Source organism: Periplaneta americana, chromosome 1 (genome assembly GCF_040183065.1).
Source record: "Periplaneta americana isolate PAMFEO1 chromosome 1, P.americana_PAMFEO1_priV1, whole genome shotgun sequence".
Classification (NCBI taxonomy): Eukaryota; Metazoa; Arthropoda; class Insecta; order Blattodea; family Blattidae; genus Periplaneta; species Periplaneta americana.
The window spans coordinates 189,484,789-189,511,127 of NC_091117.1; the positions used below are offsets into that span (position 1 = coordinate 189,484,789).

At 33.8% G+C, this 26,339-nt stretch overlaps 2 protein-coding genes, 1 long non-coding RNA gene and 1 other non-coding gene across 7 annotated transcripts in view; 2 read left to right on the forward strand and 2 right to left on the reverse strand.

The window, feature by feature from the left end:
• Window positions 1–7,445, reverse strand: part of dsd (attractin-like protein dsd) — an 80,242-nt gene extending 72,797 nt beyond the window's left edge. For both annotated transcript variants that reach the window (XM_069834167.1, XM_069834166.1), the window contains exons 1-2: window positions 6,978–7,445; window positions 6,565–6,768 (exon numbers count right to left, since the gene is read on the reverse strand). In XM_069834167.1, the coding sequence (XP_069690268.1) occupies window positions 6,565–6,768; window positions 6,978–7,216 (443 nt within the window). In that variant the 5' untranslated portion in view covers window positions 7,217–7,445. The remainder of the gene's footprint in view (window positions 1–6,564; window positions 6,769–6,977) is intronic.
• The window catches only part of LOC138705595 (uncharacterized), a 35,572-nt gene extending 19,368 nt beyond the window's left edge, over window positions 1–16,204 (forward strand). The window contains exon 3 of one of the 3 annotated variants that reach the window (XR_011333694.1): window positions 15,914–16,204. This is a non-coding gene — a long non-coding RNA (uncharacterized lncRNA). Of the gene's footprint in view, window positions 1–3,666; window positions 3,718–11,815; window positions 15,744–15,913 lie in introns of those variants that run through there. The other 2 variants (XR_011333693.1, XR_011333695.1) reach the window with 2 other exon arrangements.
• A 2,427-nt stretch (window positions 16,205–18,631) lies between these two features.
• On the forward strand, window positions 18,632–18,703 carry TRNAD-GUC (transfer RNA aspartic acid (anticodon GUC)). The gene has a single exon. It is a non-coding gene; the product is annotated as a tRNA-Asp (tRNA).
• A 1,107-nt stretch (window positions 18,704–19,810) lies between these two features.
• Window positions 19,811–26,339, reverse strand: part of LOC138705449 (attractin-like protein 1) — a 75,286-nt gene continuing 68,757 nt past the window's right edge. The window contains exons 17-18 of the mRNA XM_069834161.1: window positions 24,750–24,905; window positions 19,811–20,483 (exon numbers count right to left, since the gene is read on the reverse strand). Coding sequence (XP_069690262.1) covers window positions 20,278–20,483; window positions 24,750–24,905 — 362 coding nt within the window. The 3' untranslated portion in view covers window positions 19,811–20,277. The remainder of the gene's footprint in view (window positions 20,484–24,749; window positions 24,906–26,339) is intronic.

The following is a 26,339-nucleotide window of genomic DNA, read 5'->3' on the forward strand; positions in this document are numbered from 1 at the left end:
TACATAACTATAATTTAATAAAATCAACAAAATCCCCTAAAAACTGTTAATTTTTTATTTATCATAACATTAGACATCCCACAGTCCACAAAAATGTAAGTCAGTCTGAAACAATATGCTGATTTGACAGGAATGTTCCACTATTAAGAACCAGATTGGATGTATCAAGTTCAGTAAGAAGAGAAAACTTATGACACAGATAAACTCAAATAATAATAATAATAATAATAATAATAATAATAATAATAATAATAATAATAATAATAATAATAATAACAATAATAATAATAATAATAATACAAAATAACCGTCACATTTGGTTCAGTAAAATAAAAGATATGTTAAGTTCCAACTAGCCATTAAACTATATTAGAATGACCAGATTCACATCAATAGAAAAGAGGACACAAAGCTTCAAAAAGAGGACACTGTTCGAAAAAAGAGGACAGAAAATATGTACTTAGATTTAGGCTTAGGCCTATATTATACTATAAATTACGTCAATATCTATTTTCTTACAAAATATTTACAGTACAGATTTAGGCTTATATCATACTTAAAAGTTTGTTAATATTACAAAAATAATTATGATCAACTTAATAATAATGCTTTTACAGTTAGCTACATATGAATGTCCAGGGAACTGTAATTATTAAAGAGGACAGAAAATATCTACCCTATTTAGATTTAAGCTTAGGCCTATTTTATACTTAAAATTATGTCAATATCTATTTTATTACAGCATACTTATGATAAAACCGTTGCTTATGAGATTATGGAAGCTGACGCATAGCACGATCGAGAGTAGGTCTCTGAGAGTCATGACAATTTCTGCCGTTAGGTTCGCCTTGCTGTACTAAGAAATGATGAATAGTTCCATTACTAAGCATTGTGTATCGTGAAAATAGTTTGATTAATTGTGCATTATTGATCGAGTACGAAAATGATAAATATGCCAAGCATATTACAGCCTTATTTGAGATTTATTGATGACTTGTTAAATATCAGTATGCAGATTTTCAGCGTCATTTAATGGAATTTACAATTTTGTTTCCCGAAAGTCTGAATTTGTTGAATTAAAATTTTGCTTCCGAACTACATTGTTCATATGGTTCATTTACTTTGGCAAGTTGATTGTTTTCAGTTCCATGTTTTTCCTTCAGATTTCGTTCCCTCTAATTTGTTGTAATTGCTGAAAGTGAACTACCGGTTTCTGCTACTTTCAGATATCATCATCATCATCATCATCATCATCATCATCATCATCATCATCAAAATCAAATTAATATAGTTCTGCCTTAAGGCAATCAGTAGCGTTATTCGAGGAAAAGAGTATGATTTACCATCATCATTTATAGTGGCGAAATATTCCACGACAATGGTTAATTATTACTGCTGAATATTGACACATACACGATTTGCATTATTTAGGATACAACATACGCAGCAATGGATTAATCTTGCACAGGATAGGGACCGATGGTGGCGGGCTTATGTGAGGGTGGCAATGAACCTGCGGGTCCCTTAAAAGCTATTTGTAAGTAACAGGTTAATTAGCAGGCCTATTAGATATTTATTTCATCGCTACAAGTTGTGCAAGAAAAATCGCACATTTGTAATAATCATGTATTGTGACTGCTGCTTGCTTTAGTAAAAATCATAACACTTCAACGTCAATGTATTTTTAAAAAAAGAAAGGGATAAGTTAGACCTACTTACAAATGATTAAATTATGAAGTCAGGGAAATGGAAGATAATACAGTACCTTAATTCATTGAAATAATAATAATAATAATAATAATAATAATAATAATAATAATAATAATAATAATAATAATAACAACAACAACAATAATAATAATACTAATAATAACAATAATAATAATAATAATAATAATAATAATAATAAATGAATACGTGAAAAGGGTTGACTGCAGTGTTCATGTAAAATATATTAAGTTTCTTTCATTATTTCCGAAAAGGTACGGTGTATGAATTGAACAACAGAAAGGTAGTACCTTAGTTTATAATATGTAATATCTTTTAATAACAAGAATGACAGCCTTTTATTGTAATATAGTTGAGACGTAGAAGTTTGGAAATTACGTCTATTGTCCATAAAATATTGTACGAAGCATTTAATAAGCAAAGGTGAGTCCTTTAAATGTCCCAAATGTCAATGTCATTTAAGTGTTCTGCTATGAATATTTAGTATAGAACAGCGCTCCGAGCGGCGGAATTGGAATTACGAGGGAACCACTTCAGACCCATATTTCAAGCGCTATGCGCCAGCTTGTATAATCTCGTAAGCAACGGATAAAACTTAATAATATACAATGATTTTAGAGTTAACTACATATGAAAGCCAAGGGAACTATAATTATTATCAACATACGTACATTAAAAAAATGCACATAGAATTATTCCAATTCAAAAACAACTAAGTAAACTAAAAGAACTCCAAAAGGAAATAACATTTCAATGGATACCTAGTCATTGTGGTATACCTGGAAACGAGAAAGTCGATAATATTGCAAAACAGGCAACATATTTGCAACCAAGACCTCTTCAAGTGATATCTCTATCCAGTGCTTTTGCTTCAGTAAAGTCTCATTTTACAAACCTATGGAAAAACAATTGGCTATCTTCTGACAAAGAAAAAATTTTATAGTCTGTACAAAAGAAATCAAATGACCTGGAAATGTACAAAAACTTGCCCAGACATGTTCAAACATTTTTAACAAGAGCCAGAACAGGTCACATTGTCACTCAATTGTACCTACACTGATTTCACATTTCTGATAATCCTACTTGTCTGTGGTGTAATAATCATGATGAAGATCTGGAACACATTCTTCTATACTGTACATCCATAAACCACAAAAGAAGTAAATTAAATTCATCAGTATCAGTTGCAGAAGACACAGCCCTGCAGTATATATTGACTACACCCCACCTCTGGCTACTAGCAATGAACACCGATCAAAATACCCCTCTTTTCTCGTGAAAAATAACAACTGAATAGACTACAGTGGACTATAGTGGACTTTATATTGTCAGCAAACAGCTGGATACATTAAGAAGATTGATTGATAAAAAAAACGCACAAGATGTGAATTTAATATTACTTTGTATGCAAAGAGAGTTATGATCGTTTGCAAAGAGTATATTATGTCGATGCTGCTGCCACCTACAGGAAAATTACTTGAAAAAGGCGTCAAATCAGATAATTTAAAAATATCAGACATACAAGTTACGAAAAGGAGGGCATTTCTTGATTTTTTAAAATATGCCTGGACCCCGACAAAGGTCTAAGGTCTGGACAAAAGAGGACGTCTGGTCACTCTACACAATATACAGTATTATTTGATCAGCAAGTGTAGGAGCCTTTATATTCACGTAATTTATATCCTCTATATAGAATTACGCAAACCAAATAAATTATACCATATACAAAGATAATATATATAAACTCGACATCAACTTAAAACTACCCCTACTGTACTTTTTATTGAAACAACACATCTGTTCAACACTTTACCAGTAGAAATGAAGAAACAAAGGATAAATGCATTTTTCATTTTAAGTATGAATGTAATTAACAGTTTTTAAAGTGAGCACCAGTTTTTTAATTTATTACGGTAGCTCACAGTCTGATTCTTTCAGTGCACTGCATTGAACTGCTAAGCAAAAAATGGACTCATCCTCCAATGTTGAAGAAAAAAAGAAGAAGAAGAAGAAGAAGAAGAAGAAGAAGAAGAAGAAGAAGAAGAAGAAGAAGAAGAAGAAGAAATCAACCACTCATTCAAAACCTCCATTTCCCTAATTCAAAAGAAAACATTTTGATTATAGAAAATCCATTAATTTTTCAACCAATTTCCATCCAATTAGAACTGGAAGAACCAGTCAAAAAATCTGAAATACCAACACCAGTTTTTTTCAAACCATTAATTAGCATTGAAAGTTGTGAATAACATATGCACCAGAAGACTAGTTGCATATATAAACAGACAGTTCAACAAAACAACAAGAGTTCAGGAGCAGGAATCACATGTTCACTTTTATCAATATAACAACCAGTCGAACAATATACAACAAACTTCGATGCAGAAATTAGAGCTAAGTTATCTATCCACATCTCACTCCCAACAAATTTTTATATCAGACAAATTAAAAAGCTGTTATTTTTTCAAACTGTAAAAGCTGCAATTCAAGCCATAAATTCAAACACAATGATGTCGATCGAAATTTAAAAAATGCCATCAAATGATCCAGCAACTTAAAAAACTACAGTAAAAGTACAATTAAAATGTAAGCTATGATTTACTCGTATTATCATCACAATAACTTCAATTGCTGTAAATCAGTAAAAAAAAAAAAACAGTTCTTGTCAATTTATGCTCTAGCAAATTAAATAACCAATTTCTGACTAGTTAATATTAACAAATGAATAAAAACCGACGATCACAAATAGACCAACGTAATTTTTATAATGAAAGAAAAAGATATTTCCATCCTGTAGAAATGTTCACTGCAGCACTAGCTAGGCCTAATACTAATTAGTATCAACTAGTTTCATAAATATGTCCAAAGTTAATTGTAAATATGTTATTGTTGTTTTCTAATGCCGGGCGTTTGACAAAGTCATTTGACCTCTTGCACTCCAATATTTTTCAAAGATATTATCATGGTCAGCCAATGAAGCACAGATTTTGAGGTGTACACAACTATAAACCGCAGGTCCTTTATCTCAACAGAGAACAAAAACCATATAGCAAGGTACGCTGTACAAAATACTTTCGCAGTTTCACAAAACTAACACATACTGTGGCCAGTTGAGATACATAAAAGGCATTTTGCAAACAATGAAGCAGTAGGTACCTGGCAATCCTGTAGAAACAAATGGATCATTGATTACTTTTTCTCCAAACAAGCCAAGTGGATGGAGAGAGTAGAAATTTGCTACAATTTCCATTTCTTGAAACTGAATGTTCACAACCTCTAAACACTAAAAAAATCATGGTTATTAGAGGAGAAAAATTCGCTCCAGCGCCGCCGGGGATCGAACCCGGATTCTTGGTTCTACGTACCAAGCGCTCTAACCACTGAGCTAAGCCGAAGTTCAATCCACAGCACCAGATCGAATCCCCCTCCTCTAGTGCTTTTTTTTTTGTGGCCTTAATCCATGTTCGACATATATGTTGGCATAATATTAAGTCAATTGCCATTACACAAGGAGCACACTCAATTGAGTGACTTGGTACCGGGATTCCACAGTAGGCTATATGCACTGTTGGGCGAAGAATCTACGTAAAGATTAAGTTTTTGGTCCTACAGAATTTATCTCTTATGGTAACAATGGTTATTAGAGGAGAAAAATTCGCTCTGGCACCAGGGATCGAACCCGGGTCCTTGGTTCTACGTACCAAGTGCTCTAACCACTGAGCTACACCAAAGTTCAATCCACAGCACCGGATCGAATCCCCCTTCTCTAGTGTTTTTCCCCTTGTGGCCTTTCTCCACATTCGACATATATGTTGACACTATATTATGTCAAATGCTATTATACAAGAAGCGCACTCAACTGTGTGACTTAGTGGCCGGGATTCCACAGGATATGCCAAAAGTACATTAACATGTGGAGCAAATTATTTTTAGGTTTGTGTGTGTGTGTTTCCCTGTGTGCTAATGGAAAAATCACCGACTGGAAGAAATCTATCTTTATATGAAAGAAAGGAAGATAGGCCTAGAGGGTAATTAGCGAAGAACCGTCGAACTTTTATCAAGGTACCTATGTGGCAAGGTTAGTGAATTAGTTGAGGGGATATCTAAGTGACGTGAGGTCAGATATCCCCTTAACTAACCCAATAACCTCGCCACATACCTTGTAAAAGACCGGCAGTCCCTTGCTAACTACCAGATAGAGATCAATGAAAATCTTCTCTTAAATCAAATGGCTGTTCTGAATGGAATGCAGGAATCAAAGAAAGATGAACGGAAAGACAAACTTTTCCATAAAAAATGGGTTAATTTGTTCAGTGAATGCGAATATCCCGAGCAGTATTCTGAATGACAGAAACAGATTGTAAATGGGAACACAGGAAGGTCTATTACAAGTGCTGCATAATTTATAACCTTTCGTATGGGGAATTCTATCAATTGGTGTCAAAGGGCAGAGGAATTTTTTTAAGAAATATGGGAGCAGTGACAAATACGAGTGCAGACCCGATTATCGGATGTCTGATATAAAGGTGCAATAATTAATAATGTACTGTAACCAAAAATTGTATTTTACATGACGCATAATTCGTGAAGAAATGTCCCGGTTTTTTATTTAGAAATTCTGGTCATCCTAAGTAAATGGAACTACTCCGTCATATAGTGGAATTCTTTGTGAGATCATACACATTCCGAACATTAGCGTACTTCTAGAACATCTAATGAACGGTTCAAAAATAAAAAAAGCTTTTGCCCTTACTTCAATTAGGCCTACAATTAAACATGTCTGTTTCACAAAGCCTATAAAAGCACAAATTAAAATAGGTACAACAGAATAATTCTAACCTAAATACTGCCAGCAGCGGAGAATGTACGCTATCTCCATCGAAGATATAAAGGTGGTCCCAACCACATTCTGTGGCAAATTCTTCCAAGTGCAATCGAATTGTTGCATTTGGTGCACCACCTGCATCCACCAACCAACTGCACTTGACGTCAATGGAATAATTGCCGTGACCGTCATGGATATTTCCCGACTTTTCTGTCAACCTGTTTCCAGCAACGGTAAAGAAATAATTATATGAACTCACATAGTAAATCTCTTAAAAATGTACCAACTTAATAATGGAGGCTACCAAACTGGTAGACATAACCTAACACATAGTTTTCACTTAGCAAGATCTCACACTTGAAATTTAACAAATATTTACAAAAGATTATTTCAACGTGTTTAAAACCATTTTTGCTATTATTCCTACCTAACTTTACCCCCACAAAATTGACAATACTGCCCTTGCCAACCATCAAAACAAACACAGGTTGTGCCATTTTCACACTTTCCGTTCACACACTGAACACTTGTACAGTTTGTACTAGAAACCACGCTCACTATGAAAGAGTATACTACACCAAAACACAATAATATATGCCGAAAGTAAAATTTTCGACGATATTTTGATTTAAACAAGAATAAAAACATCTGCAGGTTCCCTGCCATCTTGAATTAACCATTTCCGCGACAGACCATGACGTCATGTGCCCAGCATGCACCTTCCTTTACGAATAACGTAAAGTCTGTAAAGGGATTATCGTTTTTTCCCAGGTGGTGCCGTTATTTTCTAATAACAGATCTTATGTTTATGTACGTAGTACACTATAATTGCCGATCCAATAGTTTAAGTCATAGAACCTCTTCATTTGATTAAAAACCAATTTACACATGGCAATTGAAAATTATGACGCCATGACAAATGATGTGTATGACGTGTAAAATGGTCATCGACCCTCATGGCTCACAGTTAGCTCCGTGGTTGTATCATTCAATAAATTCCTTTATTTACTTCTTTAAAAATTAATAACTTCCAAACAAATTATATAAAATAAGCACATCATTATTTTTCATGCCGATTAAACTACTAATCCTAACAAAAGTAGGATTGTGGTACGCTTTCGCTATTCAGATTGAAGACATAATTACTACTGCATCTATCACGTGGATTTTCGTAACTGTCATCTATGCAGTTAACTGTTATGTATAACAGTGGGAACTTCTATTGTAAAGATTCTTGTTATGTAATATATTATGTCAGTTTTCCGACAATATTATACGGTTAGTAATATCACAGCATCTTTTCACTGTTTTCGATTAGTCTACCGACCGGCATGCGATGTCATACTTTTAAATGGGTCACCTCACGGTTCATGTACAATGTACAACGAGGTGCGACAGGTGCGTAGATACTAATTCCTCAATGCAAGTATGCAGTGTAGATATCGTTGCAACGGTAGATATACGTAGGTGCATACAAAAAGTTATTATAACATTCAGAACGTATGTACATACGGTAAACCAAATAATTATAATCAACACTGGCGTAACTCAGGTAGCATCGCGTTTGCCTGCTGATCCAGAGTTGCACTCGGGTTTGGGTTCGATTCGCGTTTGGGCTGATTACCTGGTTGGTTTTTTCCGAGGTTTTCTCCGACCGTAAGACGAATGCCAGGTAATCTATGACGAATCCTCGGCCTCTAATTACCATCTCGCTATCACCAATGTCATGGACGCTGAATAATCATGTATTTGATACAGCGTCGTTAAATAACAAAGTAAGAAGAAACATCTAGTTGTCCAAATCAACCACCGATGATCCGACGATGAAATACTGTAATAATAATAGGCCTAATCACTTTGCCGACACCTTCCTTATTACCATATTCCCAAATCCCAACAATAGTGGTACTGGTACCATACCAGTATAAAAAACTAGAGTGAAACATTAGAAAAGTCTATAATTAACAGGGAAAGGATTTATATGTAAATACATATTTACTTATAAAGCTAATATAATTTATATTTTGCATTATCTTTATGTTTCACAATGTGTAGGGTTGAAAAATCCTACTTTTATTTTCCATATTTTTCCATATTTTAGAGTTTAGTACATATTTTCGTTAATTTCCATATATTTTCCATATTTCATATAAAACAGTCCATATTATATTAGGTTTAACAATAAAACAAAACAAAATTCCATTAACTTTTAAAAATACATTTCAACAATAGAGATTTAAACACATGTTCAGTAATCCCTTTAACATCAGAGTTATTTGAAAATTAGCAGTCCTATCAACAATGGGAAAGTAAGTTACAAAACTGTATTAATTTAATTTAAAATTTTTAACAGACTTCAGTTGTGCAGCTCAACAGTTAAATGCCAGTCAGAGTACACATAGGTTCAGTTTTGTAAATCATACTATAAAGACGGTAAATATGCCAAAAGTACGTCATTCAGTCAATTTAAAATCAAAACTAACAAGTTACATTTCAGAATTTAAAGAAGATGGTTTATCAACTGACAATAAAATATTATTTTGTAATTTGTGTCAGTGTGCAGTATCATCTACACAAAAGTTCCTGGTGCAACAACACATTACAACTAGTAAACATCAGGCCAACAAACAACTAAATTCCAAGCAGAGACAATTGTTTTTAACACAACCAACAACATCGAATGTAAGATCTGAGTTTAACATCGACCTGTGCCGTTCTCTCATCTCTGCTGATATTCCTCTCTACAAACTAAAGAATAAGGTCTTCAGGGAATTCCTTGAAAAATATACTCAACATACAATCCCGGATGAGTCAACACTTAGGAAGACGTATGCTCCATCCATCTACGATGAGACAATACAGAAGATAAGAGATGAAATTAAAGATAGTTCAATTTGGGTTTCCATTGATGAGACTCCCGACAAAGAAGGTAGACTTGTTGGTAATGTAGTTATCGGTTTGTTAAGTGAACAATATTCTGAACGAATTCTTTTACATTGTGATGTTCTAGAAAAGTGCAATAACAAAACTATAGTTAAACTGTTCAACGAAGCTATGGGTATCCTGTGGCCAAAGGGTATTATGTACGATAATGTGTTATTCTTTATTAGCGATGCTGCCCCTTATATGGTCAAAGCTGGACAAGCATTATCTGTTGTATATCCTAAATTGACTCATTTTACTTGTGTGGCGCATGCATTTCATCGTGTGGCAGAAGTGGTCAGAGACAATTTCCCTAAAGTAGATTTGTTGATTTCATCAGTGAAAAAAGTATTTCTCAAAGCTCCCAGTAGAGTTAACGTGTTGAAAGAAATGTACCCTGAAATTCCATTGCCACCAAAGCCAATTTTAACTAGATGGGGTACATGGCTAGAAGCAGTTGAATATTATGCCGAACATATAGACTCTATTAACAATGTTCTCCTTGCATTGGACTCTGAAGATGCAGTCTCAATTGATACTGCGAAAACAGTTACCTGTGACATAAGTGTGAAGAATGACTTAGCTCACATTCAGCATACATTTTCATGCATCATAAAAACGCTCAAAAGTCTCCAAAATAGGCACCTTTCACTATCTGAAAGTTTTGAAATTATAAATAGTACTGTGGAACAACTGAATCGTGGTAGAGGTAAAGTTGCAGATGCAGTAAGAGCTAAGGTGGACACTGTACTTTCAAAAAACCCTGGATATGAAGAACTACAAAAGGTTGTTGCTGTGATGAGTGGTGAATCAACAGTGAAGATTAACTTGGACTTATCCCCAGCAGACATTGTGAAATTGAATTATGTACCAGTTACTTCTTGTGACGTCGAACGCTCTTTTAGTCAGTATAAATCTATCCTCAGAGACAATAGAAGAAGATTCACTTTTCAGCACTTGAAAGAAATGTTTGTAACCTATTGTTATGGTAACAGACAATAAAAATTGTGTTTTGTTGAAACTACATTGGAAGATAAGGTACGTCCATTATATTTTTTGTTTAGTTTGATTAAAATGTACCAATATTTAACGTACATAGTCATTTTTTTATAATTTTAAGTCCATATTTAATTCCATATTTTGGTAAAAATCCATATTTAATTCCATATTTTGGTAAAAATAACTACATATATATTTACATATTTCATATATTTTTAGTCCATATAAATCCGTTCCCTGATAATTAAGAAACATTTTAGTGCATCCTAATACAGTACCGGTACCTAACAAATTGCAGCTTTGTAAATTTTTGGTTCAGTAAATATCTTGCAAACTCTTAGTGATAGTTGGCTACCTACGTGATTTACACAATTCAGGAGTACCGATAATTAAAAAACAAAATTAATATTAGTAATAAGTAGGCCTGATTGTACAGCAATTGAAATAAATTTCTAAAAAATTAAATCTTACATGGCCAGTGGCTACACAAGGCAGTCAGATGATGAGATAATATGCAGACAAAATATCTTCAATTAGTTCTTAGTCCACACAATGTAGGCTTAATCTGAAAGTTTGATTATTGCTAACTTGCCTAAGCTGATAGACATTGAGAAAATAAGAACTAGAATGTGCAGAATTTGCAAGAAACTTACGAAACTATAACGGACATAGGCCTACACCTGGAAACAGGTTTTGTTTAGTAGGGCGCCATTCGAGTAACAGCCCATTGTCCACTACTGTGGAGTAACAGCATATCTGACTATGAAATGAGAGGGCCCGGGTTCAAATTCTGGTTGGAGCTTTTCTGAGGTTTTCTCTCAACCAACTGAAGCACAATCTCTGGGTAACTTTCGGCATTGGATCTTGGACTTATTTCGCCATAATTTATTCGCATATTAGATTCATTACCGATATCATAGCGCAGATTAAGTTCATGGTGCTATGTGCTGTAATTGTACAAGAGTGTGATCATTCGGCAATAAATATCATTCACAGGAGTAGTAAGCACAATAATCCTTAGGGTGCAGTGCAAGCCTTCGGGCTCCTCCTTCGTAAAATGAAAAAAAAAAAAAAAAAGCCTGCTTAGCAGTGATTCAGTTCATTATCTTTCAGAAGTAAAATCTCGCAACTTGTATACAGACTGATTCACGACTAATGACCTGTGCTTTAGAAATCAGTTCTATAAGCCATTTTGAACAGCTTATTATCAGCTATTAAGGACTTACAGCTGATTGAATCCTACGAAAATAGAAGTGGGTTTGAGCAGAACTAAGAATTATTTACTTAAAATACACAGAAATATTACTTCAAAATATTGTATTATAATAATCCGTGGTGCTACAGCTCATGAAGGGCCCAGACCGACCAGTCAGCTGCTGGACTCACGTCCACATGCCGAAGCAGAGGTGGACGATCATCCAACCAGAATGGAGGTATCGTGTGGTTAGCACGATGATCCCTCCAGCCATTATAGCTGGCTTTCGCAACCGGATATCGCTACCTATCGCAGCTCCCCAAGTGCAACACGATGCTGGGTGGGCACCAGTCCCTTACACTGGCCAAAATTTCATGAGAAAATTTCTTCCCCCATGAGGACTCGAATCAGCACGCATTCCGTAAAGCAAATCTTAGGCAGGATGCCTTAGACCACGACGCCATGGTGCGGAACTTCAAAATACTGTATTAATCATAAAATAAACATACCTCATTTTGGAAGCAGATTTTCAAATATCCCTTCTTCCACTTCAATGCACTTGGCCACATGGATGTGAATGGTGCACAGCATGCATAGTGTTCTGTAACGTGACATGGCTGTCCCTGATGAGTACAAATGATGTCTTCTCCTTCTGCCCTATACTTCACATCACAGCCCAACTCTCCATTTAGTTTACGTTCTAATTTTGTATTACGATACAAGCAACTTCAAAGCCTGATTCACAATATGACGTTTGGATTTTTACGAATAACTTTCAAACTAATGATAATCGAACTCATGTTCATATGACATTTTATGCTCAAAATGGCCTTCAGAACCAAGGTTGCCAGATTTTAGATCTACCAAAGAGGGACATTCTTTTTCCATCATCTACAGTATCCAATACTTACATTTTGTCTTAAAGAAAGAGTGATATGAATATGGGCAGAGTTGACATTTTCATGACTGTACAAAAAAAAAGTAGGTCTATAAAAATTATCATTTTATGTGCATTTGAAGAACGTAATATGAATCTCAAAATTACAATTTGAATAAAAAACATATTATAGATACAGGTTTCTAAGTACAAAATAATATTTATCTGGCTGTAAGTTACATCATGCTTCTCTGTCGTCTTTCTAAAGGACTTGTGGCAATAATATATATGCCAAATTATTAACTTAATGACTTAACAGTAGTTCTGTCTCATAGATTTCCCCAGCTATTTATTATTAATTTTAAAGCACAAATTCCAAAAGATGGTATCACATGTGACAAAAAATATTTAAATGTTAATGTTTATTAATTGATTACAATGACATAAATTTATTGACACCTAAATTCATATTCATTTTTTACCTTAGCATATTACTGCTCCAAACCTATCATTTAACATAAAGTATACATTTTCAGAGAAAAAAAAAACTTACAAATTAAACCAAACCCTTTAACTCTATTAAATATACAGTATAATCTAAATTTAACAGAAGAAATACTGAAATCAGAAGTAAACACTGAAATAATGAAACAATTGTCTTTAGAGACAATTAATATTAGGTACCCTCCACAAAACTGGCTTCATTTATACACTGACAGATCCTTGAACAAGGTGCCGGTGCAGGTGTTACGTGCTGTCTCTTCTCACTTTATAGATCTCTTGGATATGGAACAACAAGTTTTGATGGAGAAATCATTGCAATAAGTGAAAATCTCAGGAATCTTCTACGCCACATAATTTGTAATGTGTTCTGCATATGTGGAGGTGTTTTGTAATTTTGTTATAGCTGTGATATACAGAACACATCACAAATGCTAACCACATCTATCGAGACATCAACACAGACATGGAAATACTACACATCCAACTAAAAAGCCAGAAACTAAACACACTAGAACAATATGAAATATACAGACACACAAAAACGCACCCCAATGAAATTCTCAACACACAACTCAATTTCAGAACACACACACTCTTTGACTCCACATTACACCACACAGGAAACAAAACAAGGAAACATGACCAACAACGATCAGTTCTGAGGATGACCCACAATAGGTCGAAACATGTAAACCAGGTACGATAAATTTAACACAAAAAAATCATATTCCTAAGTGATACAGTGTTAAAAGTTGTGTAATCAAGATGTATAATTATTTTGCCTTAATCTCAAATGACAAACTGCAGAAAATTTCGGAAAAGGAGAAGGACAAAACTTCAGAAGTTGCTTCTAAGGAACAAGTCATTATTTTTATTAAATATGTTAACAGTGAACTTCAACTTGAACAAATGTTTGCAAGATTTTATCAAACTGATAAAACTATTAGTACTTACATCACACATTCATTGCTGTTTGAAATTGCTGTAGATGTTCTACATCATTTTGGGTTGGCTAATGTTAGTGGTTCTCTGTGAGTTGTTTGCAAATAATTGTATTGTTATATTGTTCATCACATAACCTAAATTTTATTGTGCAAGATCGAATGCGAAACATCAGTGCAGTGAGAGTTGTATTAGTTATGTTGTATTGTATTGTATTTATTAACATTCCATGGTATTCATACATTGCTTTACAGCTAGAATATGGAATAAGTCAAAAAACTTAATACTATTATAATGTCTTAATTTATAGCCACAGTCTAGATGAAATATATACAGATGAGATTTACAATATAGTCTACTAGTACAACACATAGTTTTAGTATCAATTTCATTAAGCGTTATTGAATGTCATGAATTCACCTACAGAATAGAAGGCATGAGAAATTAGGTACTTCTTTAATTTGGCCCTAAATAATCTTATGTTTTGAGTTTCATTTTTTATATCGATAGGGAGGCTATTAGAAATTTTTACTGCCATATAACACACTCCTTTTTGAAAGCACGATAGACTTGCCGATGGAATATGAAAGTCATTTTTTTTACGTGCATTTATGCTATGAACTGTTGACTTAGTTACAAAGTTTTCACGATTACATACGAGGAAGATTATTAATGAAAATATATACTGAAAGCCATGGGCATTATTTGTAGTTTTTTTGAAAATAGTCCTACATGATTCCCTAGATTTGGTACCTACTATTATTCTGTACATGAGCTCATTTAATTCGTTAGAATTTCTCCGCAAGGACTTTACCATATTTCATCCTCTGCATCAAGATATGCAATCATACCAAACCAGCAATCATCCCGCTTTAAGAACATTTTATCCAATAAGATTATGTGTGATGGATAAAAGCACTGAACACTTAACTGTTTTTGGGCAAATTTCCAAAGATCAAAGAAAATATGTCAATGGAAAGACTGCTGGTTTTCTTGAGAGTACAAGAGATAAATGATGCTCTGCAGGAAAAATCACTATGTTACTGTGATATGACATTTGTTATAAAAAATTAATTTAGTGTTACAGATCAAAGGGGTAATTTCTTGAATTAGTAGAGAAAACATTTAATAAATCAAAAAAACTTAAAATTAACGAGTCCATCTTACCTAGATCAAAGAAGATGTCAAAACATTACGATCATGGCTGCTCTTCTCATGTTTTTGAGTTTTTGAAAGTCCAGAAGCTATATTCCATCATTATAATTATATTATTATGATAATAAATAATTGAAAGAATGTTTGTCTTGTCTGTTAAATATGTAGAAATTTGATCCGAACAAAGGTAACATTTTAAAATTCCTTTTCAAAACGTAAATTTAGTTCAGATCAAATTTCTGTACATTTGAAGGACAGAACTACAATTCTTTTAAAATTGACAGCATATTGGGAACTAAATCAATGGCTTTCCCAAAACACGCTATGAAATATTTCATATAAAACAATTTTTATCTCGAAAAGGAAACAAAATCGAGCAAAATTGTATTAAACCTTTTTGTTTGAAATACGTATCTCAAAGAATAACCTGAAATTAATGACATTACTTACGACTCGCCCCGTATATTTATAATATTAGACAGAAAAATGAAATATTGTACAATTTTATAGTGAAATAAAATAAAATTTAGTTTAGATATTTCGTCTTTTCTATGAAACTTCATTTCTCCACTTTTCCCTTTGTCTATTTTCCTGTATTCCAACTAAGTAGCTAAGCTAATGTTGTCGTACTGTTGCTGTCTGTATGATTAATTTTTTCGAATAATTTGGTACTGTAACATAACCATAGTCTAGTGACAGTCTTGAATGCTAATAATAAATTAGTTGAAATATAAAAATTACACAGAAAGAGTGGGAATGCTTTTCGCAGATGTTCAACAGCGTTACAAGACAATGAAAAACCAGAAACAAGGCGGCAACTGTACCTACAAAATGAAAGACTTCTTGAGAAAACCAGAGTTCTTTAGTTGGCACTTAAAGGTAGGTATTAAGTAAGAATGAGACTTAATTTACTTTGAGATTTTTTATTCCAAACGTTGAATTTATTACAAAGTTACTATCCAAATAAATACTTATTTTAGAACAATATGAATGCCAAAATTTCCACAAAATCTCTAATATAAAATAAATAAGTTAATTTCAATGGATATCAAGTCAATATATATATATATATATATATATATATATATATATATATCATAATGCAAAAATGAACAAGATAGCTAAAATAGAAAATATGTTCCCTCCAAATCTATGAATCTCCTTTATATTAACATTGCAATCCTCAACAGTACCCGTACTACGATACAAAAATAATAAAAAGAGACACATCAACTGCCAGTACCAGTAGCTACTAGGCTGACCATTGTTCATTTAAGCTTGATCCTGAGAAAAATAATGCAACGTCAATCTCAAAATACTTATATTATGTATTATACTATTGCAAATTAAGGTAGGTAACTCACTGTATTGTGTACATATTCCACAGTATAATGGCTATGTTGTAAACATGGAAATAAGAAAGTTTAACAATTATAAGAGCATATATTAAATAGTGAACATAAATTGTCTTTACTTTGTGCTCCTTCTAAACTAGAGCTATATTTATGATACAACAACAAATTCCACAATTTGGGACATCTGGCCGACATTTTCGGCTGACCACTAGGATCCAGAATACAAAGCAGAGATTAAATTAATTACTTTAACAAAATTTTAGTAGGTTTCCTTGATTATCCTCGGCTAGACATTCTATAAATTACTGACATGTTACCTTAACCCTTAAATTCGCAAAGTATCCTATAGGATACAAGAGGTTAATAGACTATATGCTATAATTTTAATAGAACAATAGAGAAAAAAATTGGTAGGAAAATTAAAATTTCACAATACTATAATATTATAGAACATATGGACATTGCGATAGTTGTTTTCTTTACAGTCAGACACGGTTTAATAAACTAGTGTGAGAAATGAAATTTTGCCAATTTAAGGGTTAAAATTCAACCTAACTTAATTTGGGATTATTTGTAATTGAAATGGGTTTTAAATCAAAAGAGCAAAAAAAGGTAGTAATAAATCGTGGTGTCAGACAAGGGTGTCCTCTATCACCTTCTTTATTTAATTTATATATAGACGAAGTCATTTTAAAATGACAGATCAGTTTAAATAAACATTTCAAAATAAATAATAAATTGTTAGATACAATATTATTTGCCGATTATCAAGTAGTGATTTCCAGTTCTGAAGATGATCTACAAAGAGCCATTTTTACATTGGAAGAAATAAGTGCCAATTATAATTTTAAAATATCAAAGAATAAAACTAAAATTTTAGCATTTAAAGGATATGATTCCTTAAGAGCAAAAATAGTAATTGATAATACAATTTTAGAGCAAGTGAATAGTTTTAAATATTTAGGTTTTAACTTATCCTATATTAAAAGTGAAGATATTAATGACAAAATAAATAAATTTGATCTGATGTGTGGCACTATTAAAAGAACCTTAAAAATACGAGGAAAGAAACAAAAATGAAATTTTATAAAGTAATGGCTGTTCCTATATTAATGTATGGATCGGAATGTTGGATGATCACTAAGAGACAAGAACAAAGATTGGAAGCAGTAGAGATGAGATTTCTAAGAAATATAGCAGGATATACTCTACTAGATAAAAAACGAAATGAAGATATAAGAAAAGAATTAAATATTTTCAAACTCACTGATTGAATAGTTAAATATAGGAACGCCTGGAAATAACATATTGATAGAATGCCAGTAGAAAGATTTCCAAAACTGATGTTGAATTATAGACCTTATGGAAAGAGAAATATTGGACGCCCACACAGAAGATGGTCTCAACAATTTTAACAATTCTAGCCTTTATGAAACCGGAACGAGCCTATGGCTTAATCCTTGTATGATGATGATGATGATTATTTATTGTGACGTTGGTAGAGGAGACTTATGCTGTTGACTGAACATGAAGACTGGTAGACAATGCGGAAGTACACAGTTTATGTTGTATTGTGTATAATTTATGGAACTTACAACTTTGTTTTAATATACTGTGTCAAGATATTTACATTGCTTTAGTGTAGAGAAAACTATTATCTGGTAAATTTTATTTCTTAATTGATTTTAATGTAGAAGTGATCTAAATCATTGAGCACATTTTGTACCGGTATTCTTTGAATTCCCAGAATATTAAAATATCCAAACATGTATAATTAAAAGTTTAATAAACTTGTACAACAATTATTTATGCAAATCAAGATTTTCAGGTATAACTCCCTGTAAAGTTGATTTGAATAATTTCGAGGGAAAAGATTTTTCCCTCGAAATTATTCAAATCAACTTTACAGGGAGTTATACCTCTTTTCCCTCGAAATTATTCAAATCAACTTTACAGGGAGTTATACCTGAAAATCTTGATTTGCATAATACACGTCACTGTTCGTTAACAGAAAACCACAATTTAAGTCACACGGAGTTAGTGTGCACTCGAAGTTGGTTGCATGACGGTTGTCAGCCCACTTTGAGGTCTGTGGATATAGAGGGAAAAATTGGATCGGTGTCGGTTAGAGTTCCCGAGTAGCTCAGTGGTAGAGCGTTGGTACGTCAAACCAAAGGTCCCGGGTTCGATACCCGGCTCCGGAACGATTTTTCCCTCGAAATTATTCAACAATTATTTAATTCGGAATATATATGATAAGTCTTTCTTGTGTTAAATTTTAACGTACCTTGTTAACATGTTTCGACCTATTTCGGGTCATCTTCAGAACTGGTTGTTGTTGGTGTTGGCACCTCTTGTTTCCTGTGTGGGTGCGTTCGTAGTGTAGAGTCAAACACAATCAAATACATAGCACAAGGAAACGGATACAACCCCAACATAATAGACAACATAATACGTAATACAAAACAAAACCACAAAAAACAGAAGAATACAACACAAACACAAGAACACAAAAAATACATCACACTAACATACGAAAACAAAAACACACATAAAATTGTAACCTCATTTAAGAAATTAAATTACAACATCGCATACAGAACAAATAACATTCTACAAAAACATCTCAATACACAAACAAACAAATACAACCACACAGGCGTATATAAACTCAAATGTAACACCTGCAACAACTTCTACATAGGACAGACAGGCAGATCATTTCAAACACGTTACAAAGAGCACATCACAGCCATAACAAAATTGAGGGGTTTGCCGGAAAAAGGGCGTATACGTCAATATGGTCAATTGAGATACATGCAATCTAAGATTTTAAAACGCATCTGAATAAAATGTTATACATGCACGCAGCCCTGTCCTGCAGGTATGTACAGTACAATCAAAACAAAATTTCGCTACTATAATTATTCACTACATTTTAAACCTTTTTCCCGAAGAAGGGCGTATAGGTCTATCCGCCTTTCTTCCAGCAAAAAGCCTTCAATTACAAAACACCTCCACATATGCAGAACACATCACAAATGCCAACCACACCTACAGAAACATCAACACAGACATGGAAATACTGCACATCCAACCAAAAAGCCAGAAACTCAACACACTAGAACAATATGAAATATACAGACACACCCCAACAATATTCTCAACACACAACTCAATTTCAAAACACATACACTCTTTGACTCTACACTACGAACACACCCACACAGGAAACAAGAGGCGCCAAGACCAACAACGACCAGTTCTGAAGATGACCCAAAATAGGTCGAAACATGTTAACAAGGCACGTTAAAATTTAACACAAGAAAGACTTACCATACATATTCCGAAGTGATCGAGTGTTAAAAGTTATGTAATCAAGATGTATAGAATTATTTAATGAATAATTATGTCTTAATTGAGTTCAATCTTGAATAAATTTTCATAAACAGTCCTATGAAGCTCCCTTACAAAGTCAGAATGCACCTAACACCACAAAAGAAATGCTGAACGGCAACTTATGGAGATGATAATATGTAAGCTTCGTGACATCAATGATGTCATAGGAAAAATACTAAACTTGTACATGGAAGAAGAAAAAGAAAATAATTTGAAATAAACTTCTTACTGTCACATATTTATTTCTTCTCCAGTATTTTTTCTGCATGATGATACCTTAAACTGATTATAAAATGTTTAGAAATTAAACAGCTATAATCCTACAATGCTCTTAAAATAAATTTACTGGTATAAAATCTTATTTGAAGTTTTATAAGTTCTAAGTTCGATTTCGATTAGGGCGGCTACCATGTGGATATTGTGCAAATGAAATTTGAACTGCCATTGGTGAATGCATGTCATACATATATACATAGAACGTTGTTAAGTTATGCTTAATACCAAAAATGAACTCCAACTTGCTGAATGTTGTACTAAACCATGTGCAGTTGTAGTCTTCAAAGAGTGTCTTTTCTGGTTCGTTTCCTGCAATAAGAAAATTATAGATTAGGATTATAGACTAGAAAATCGAAATACAGTAGAACCCCGATTATCCGTCACTCTATTAACCGATCAGCGGATTATCTGACTGTCTTTCTCTCGTTCTGTTCTTTCTTTCTTTGCTGTGGAAAAAATATGTAGTTCTATACCTTATATTAGTAGCCTAGGTACCTATTCTTTTCTAGAGTCTATTATTATAAGTCTTTCTCCTTACTTATTACAAGTGCACTCCCAGCAATAGAAACAGTTACCGGTAGGCCTACTTGAAGGTGTTTTCCCAAATTGTAAAATAATCACTACCTGCTTTCAAAGAAATGATCCCAAAAACTTCCGCAAATTTTAGAGCAAAAGCGTGCAGCATTCAGTCCTTGACCTACTGTTCGAGTGCTCATACTTCATAATTTCTACGCAAAATATCTTCCGCGGGTGTCAAAAGTGTTTTGCTATGTATCAAAATAAAAATACAAATAAATAATTGATCAGTTTGGGAAAAGAGAAATCGCGGCTCCTCTCGCATCAGAATACGAGATTGGCATTACAAATGTCCGCGATTTAATTAAAAACGAGAATGAAGTGTATAAAATCTTTAAATCTACAACAAGAAACATCTATTATTGCTATACTTCCACAAAAAATGAACGCATGGAATTTACTTGGCTCTTATAAAACCACTGTTGACAACCGGACTTAAATACCGGTAAACTTCTGATTCATTATCTAGCATGTTAAACACAAGACCACGGTGGAAATTATGAAACTGTGTTATGCACTTAATTTACGAAAATATTTTATGATACGGATTATCCGACTTTTTCGATTAACCGTCCAGTCCACCCCCTTGATTACCGCGGATAATAGAGGTTGTACTGTACACTATTCTTGGATAAGCCATAGTGAATACGTAGGTATATTTGTGATAGAGCGGTCTGTGAAAGAAAAGTGCCGTAATTATATTAAAAATACATATAAATATTGGGTGTTTCAGTCTAACTGGTTCACGTGCTTGATTTCTCGGTATCGGTTGATTCCTAACACGTAAAGATCAAACTACATCACAAACTTAATGATGCATACCTTTGCATTGGTGACTATGTTACAATAAAAGCTCCAGTTAATGTGCTGCAGAACTTCAGAATTTAGACTCTGATTTAAAATTTGGTGCATTGCTTCTTTTAGAAAAACTTTTCTTTCAGAAAAACTCAGATGAAGAGAATGACAATGAATTGAAGCCCATTAAGTCTGTACTGTAATTAACATTACATAGGAACCAAGATTTTCTAGCAAGAAGTCGAGAACAACGTTGATAGGGTTTAAATTAATGTGTATATGAATGTGTAGATTGGTATAGTATCGTACTGTAACAAAAATGAGTATGAAAGTTAAGAATTACTAAAACATACCTAAATTGGTTGGTGAATAGAAATATTTAGTTGATATGAAGAAAATATCTGTAATGAATAGTTAAATATAGAAAAGTAACTAAGTTCAATACAGAAATTATGTACAGTAGTGGCAAAAAAAACCGGACTGACCCTTGTAGCTGATTTCAGAGCCTTTTTCACTCCAGAGCACTGTAGACTGGTAACTAAGGCTTTCGTGGTTCGAATCCTGTCTGGGAAGGAAACTTTTTTTGTTCCTTATTCAAATTTATTCTCAATACTTTTAGATTACTTACTTACTTACTTACTGGCTTTTAAGGAACCCGGAGGTTCATTGCCGCTCTCACATAAGCCCGCCATTGGTCCCTATCCTGAGCAAGATGAATCCAGTTTCTACCATCATATCCCACCTCCCTCAAATCCATTTTAATATTATCTTCCCATCTACGTCTCGGCCTCCCCAAAGGTCTTTTCCCCTCTGGCCTCCCAATTAACACTCTATATGCATTTCTGGATTCGCCCATACGTACTACATGCCCTGCCCATCTCAAACGTCTGGATTTAATGTTCCTAATTATGTCAGGTGAAGGATACAATGCGTGCAGCTCTGTGTTGTGTAACTTTCTCCATTCTCCTCTTAGCCCCAAATATTTTCCTAAGAACCTTATTCTCAAAAACCCTCAATCTCTGTTCCTCTCTCAAAGTGAGAGTCCAAGTTTCACAGCCATAAAGAACAACCGGTAATATAACTGTTTTATAAATTCTAACTTTCAGACGTTACGAAACCTAACAATAAGCCTCGGAATACTTTTCGATTGCCGGTAAAATTCATGTTCTGGGAATAATAAGTTAATTAAGTAGTAAAATATCGCTGCAATCGAAAAGTATTCGGAATAAATTTTAATAAGGAACAAAAAAAAGTTTCCTTCCCAGGTAGTATTCGAACCATGAAAGTCTTAGTTACCAGTCTATTGTGCTCTGGAGTGAACAAGGCTCTGAAATCAGCTACAAGGGTCGGTCAGGTTTTTTTGCCACTACTGTACAATGAGGGACATAATAGGTAGTTGAGCAGTTCGAGTATTTTCTAAGTCAAAGAATGCCACATTGCGAATGCTCTGAGCCGAAAGTTTTGGTTCATATAATTACGAGATATTCACTTTTCTTTTCTGTTTAAGTATTACAGTCTTTGCTGAGAAGGAATTAAAACTATATTCTCTTATGAACTGTGCTACTTACTTACTGGCTTTTAAGGAACCCGGATGTTCATTGCCGCCCGCACATAAGCACGCCATCGGTCCCTATCCTAAGCAAGATTAATCCATTCTCTATCATCATATCCCACCTCCCTCAAATCCATTTTAATATTATCTTCCTATCTACGTCTTAGCCTCCCTAAAGGTTTTTTTCCTTCCGGCCTCCCAACTAACACTCTATATGCATTTCTGGATTCGCCCATACGTGCTACATGCCCTGCCCATCTCAAACGTCCGGATTTAATGTTCCTAATTATGTCAGGTGAAGAATACAATGCGTGCTGTTCTGCGTTGTATAACTTTCTCCGTTCTCTTGTAACTTCATCCTTCTTAGCCCCAAATATTTTTCTAAGCACCTTATTCTCAAACACCCTTAACCTATGTTCCTCTCTCAAAGTGAGAGTCCAAGTTTCACAACCATAAAGAACAACCGGTAATATAACTGTTTTATAAATTCTAACTTTCAGATTTTTCGACAGCAGATTGGATGATAAAAGCTTCTCAACCGAATAATAACAAGCATTTCCCATATTTATTCTGTGCTTAATTTCCTCCCGAGTATCATTTATATTTGTTACTGTTGCTCCAAGATATTTGAACTTCTCCACCTCTTCAAAAGATAAATTTCCAATTTTTATAGTTCCACTTCGTACAATATTCCAATCACGAGTCATAATCATATAACTGTGCTACAGATTTTGAAACATTTTTGCCCGCTCAACAACTATGTCCCACACTGTACAGGTACATATACGTTGAAAGAAATTCATACAGACCTATATAGAGTGGATGGTAACCTCTGCACCAAAATGAAACTGGCAGTAGATCATGAGGAGAGATTTGAAAAATCTAAATAAGTTTTTTCTCTAACATTCACCATTTTAGGGGAAATCGTTATGATTCTATGAAGCATTTGGCAACATCACGACTGCTGCAATAACTCTAAGCAAGCACGGCCTGCACTCCTTACCTTCCCCTCCCCTTCTGCTGTAATCAGTCGGTAATACGCGTCGTGCACTGTGTTGGAAGATTTATTTCAATGATTTATGCTATTATTCAGTTTAAATTTATGGCTAAACAGTTTAATTTGCACAAAAAGATTCAAGACATTAACTGTTCAGATTATTTTTACCTCCCTGCTTGTATAGCAATCAGCCATTTCTTTCAGGCCATTACCACAATAGAGCGCTGCAAACATTGGGCAAAGACTATTTTATTCCTGCTTAATGGTGCTTCATCGAAAGAAAAGTGTAATAAAAGTTTTTGTTATATTTAACATGTAGAATCACCTCTTAAATTTTGGTGCAGAGGCTACCAACCATTCTGTATATTTCAGTAAATTAATCATTTTCAAGTAACTCATTAAATATTAGTAAGTACATTTGAGTAGGTAAATTAACTATCAGAATCTGAATTACGTATATTTCATAACCTCGGCAACAGTGCAAAACCTCGTAAATCCTCAGAACGTTCTCAAGACTTACGAGGTTTTGCACTATTTTCAACGATATAATTACAAATTCTCTTATATCTGTATTTTAACATTTAATAATATCATTAGGAACATATCATTGTATCTAAGTAAATGGGGATTTGAAACAAGAGAAAAGAGCTATTACCAGTTTTCACACTTATGTTGAACTTCGCCATCTCTGTACATTTTATAAGCACATCCACATCGATGTCAGGTTTGGATGGAGTGTTAGTGTACTTTATCTGTGTATAATAACTTTTTGTCATATTGAATGTGAACTCATAGTCAGTTGTCAGATCATCTGAAAAAAAAAATAAAACCATTATCTTATCTATATGTTCACTGAAAGCAAAATTATTGTAGGTATTCAAAACAGTTACATCAAATAGTCCAGGTCTGTACGTTCAGGCTGCTTAGGCTATAATGTATACTGGAATAATACACACAGCGAAACAAAAGTTATTGGCCATTGTTTTTTTTTTACCACATTGTTCTCCTCCTGAGTTGATATATCGTGGGACACTTAAATAGTAATTCATATAACTAGTGTATAATCTTGGTAACCATGGCACGAGTGACTGTTTAGAGCGTGAGCATAAATTAGAGAGCTAATTTTCACGAATGGTTATAATGAAGCTTGTACACTTGTTACTCTAACATTAAAATATTTAAAACAAAACTATTATGAATTTACAAAATGTAATGTTATGAAGTAGTAGAGACTGGATATGACGTAATACATTGCTTGGTTGCTAAGCAACCGTTTCTAAGACAATGTTATTTTGTTGTTGTTTGGAAGCTTTTTCTTACAGGTGTGTTGTATAAAATAACTAGTTCGATTAATTAAAATGTGTCTCAGTGAAACGTACAGCAGAGTTCGTATAGGTCAGTTTCTGTCAGACGCTTTTCCAATTCACTGTGGGCTAAAGCAAGGAGATGAACTATCACCTTTACTTTTTAACTTTGCTCTAGAGTATGCTATTAGGAAAGTTCAGGATAATAGACAGGGTTTGGAGTTGAATGGGTTACATCAGCTCCTTGTTTATGTGGATGACCTGACTATGTCAGGAGAAAATCTACAAGCTATTAGGGAAAACACGGGAATCTTGCTTGAAGCAAGTAAAGAGATAGGTTTGGAAGTAAATCCCGAAAAGACAAAGTATATGATTATGTCTCGTGGCCCGAATATTGTAGGAAATGGAAATATAAGAATTGGGAATTTATCTTTTGAAGAGGTGGAGAAGTTCAAATATCTTGGAGCAACAGTAACAAATATAAATAATACTCGGGAGGAAATTAAACGCAGAATAAATATAGGAAATGCCTGTTACTATTTGGTTGAAAAGCTTTTATCATCCAGTCTGCTGTCAAAAAATCTGAAAGTTAGAATTTATAAAACAGTTATATTATCGGTTGTTCTTTATGGTTGTGAAACTTGGACTCTCACTTTGAGAGAGGAACATAGGTTAAGGGTGTTTGAGAATAAAGTGCTTAGGAAAATATTTGGGGCTAAGAGGGATGACGTTACAGGAGAATGGAGAAAGTTACACAACACAGAACTGCACGCATTGTATTCTTCACCTGACGTAATTAGGAACATTAAATCCAGATGTTTGAGATGGGCAGGGCATGTAGCACGTATGGGCGAATCCAGAAATGCATATAGAGTGTTAGTTGGGAGGCCGGAGGGAAAAAGACCTTTAGGGAGGCCAAGACGTAGATGGGAAGATAATAT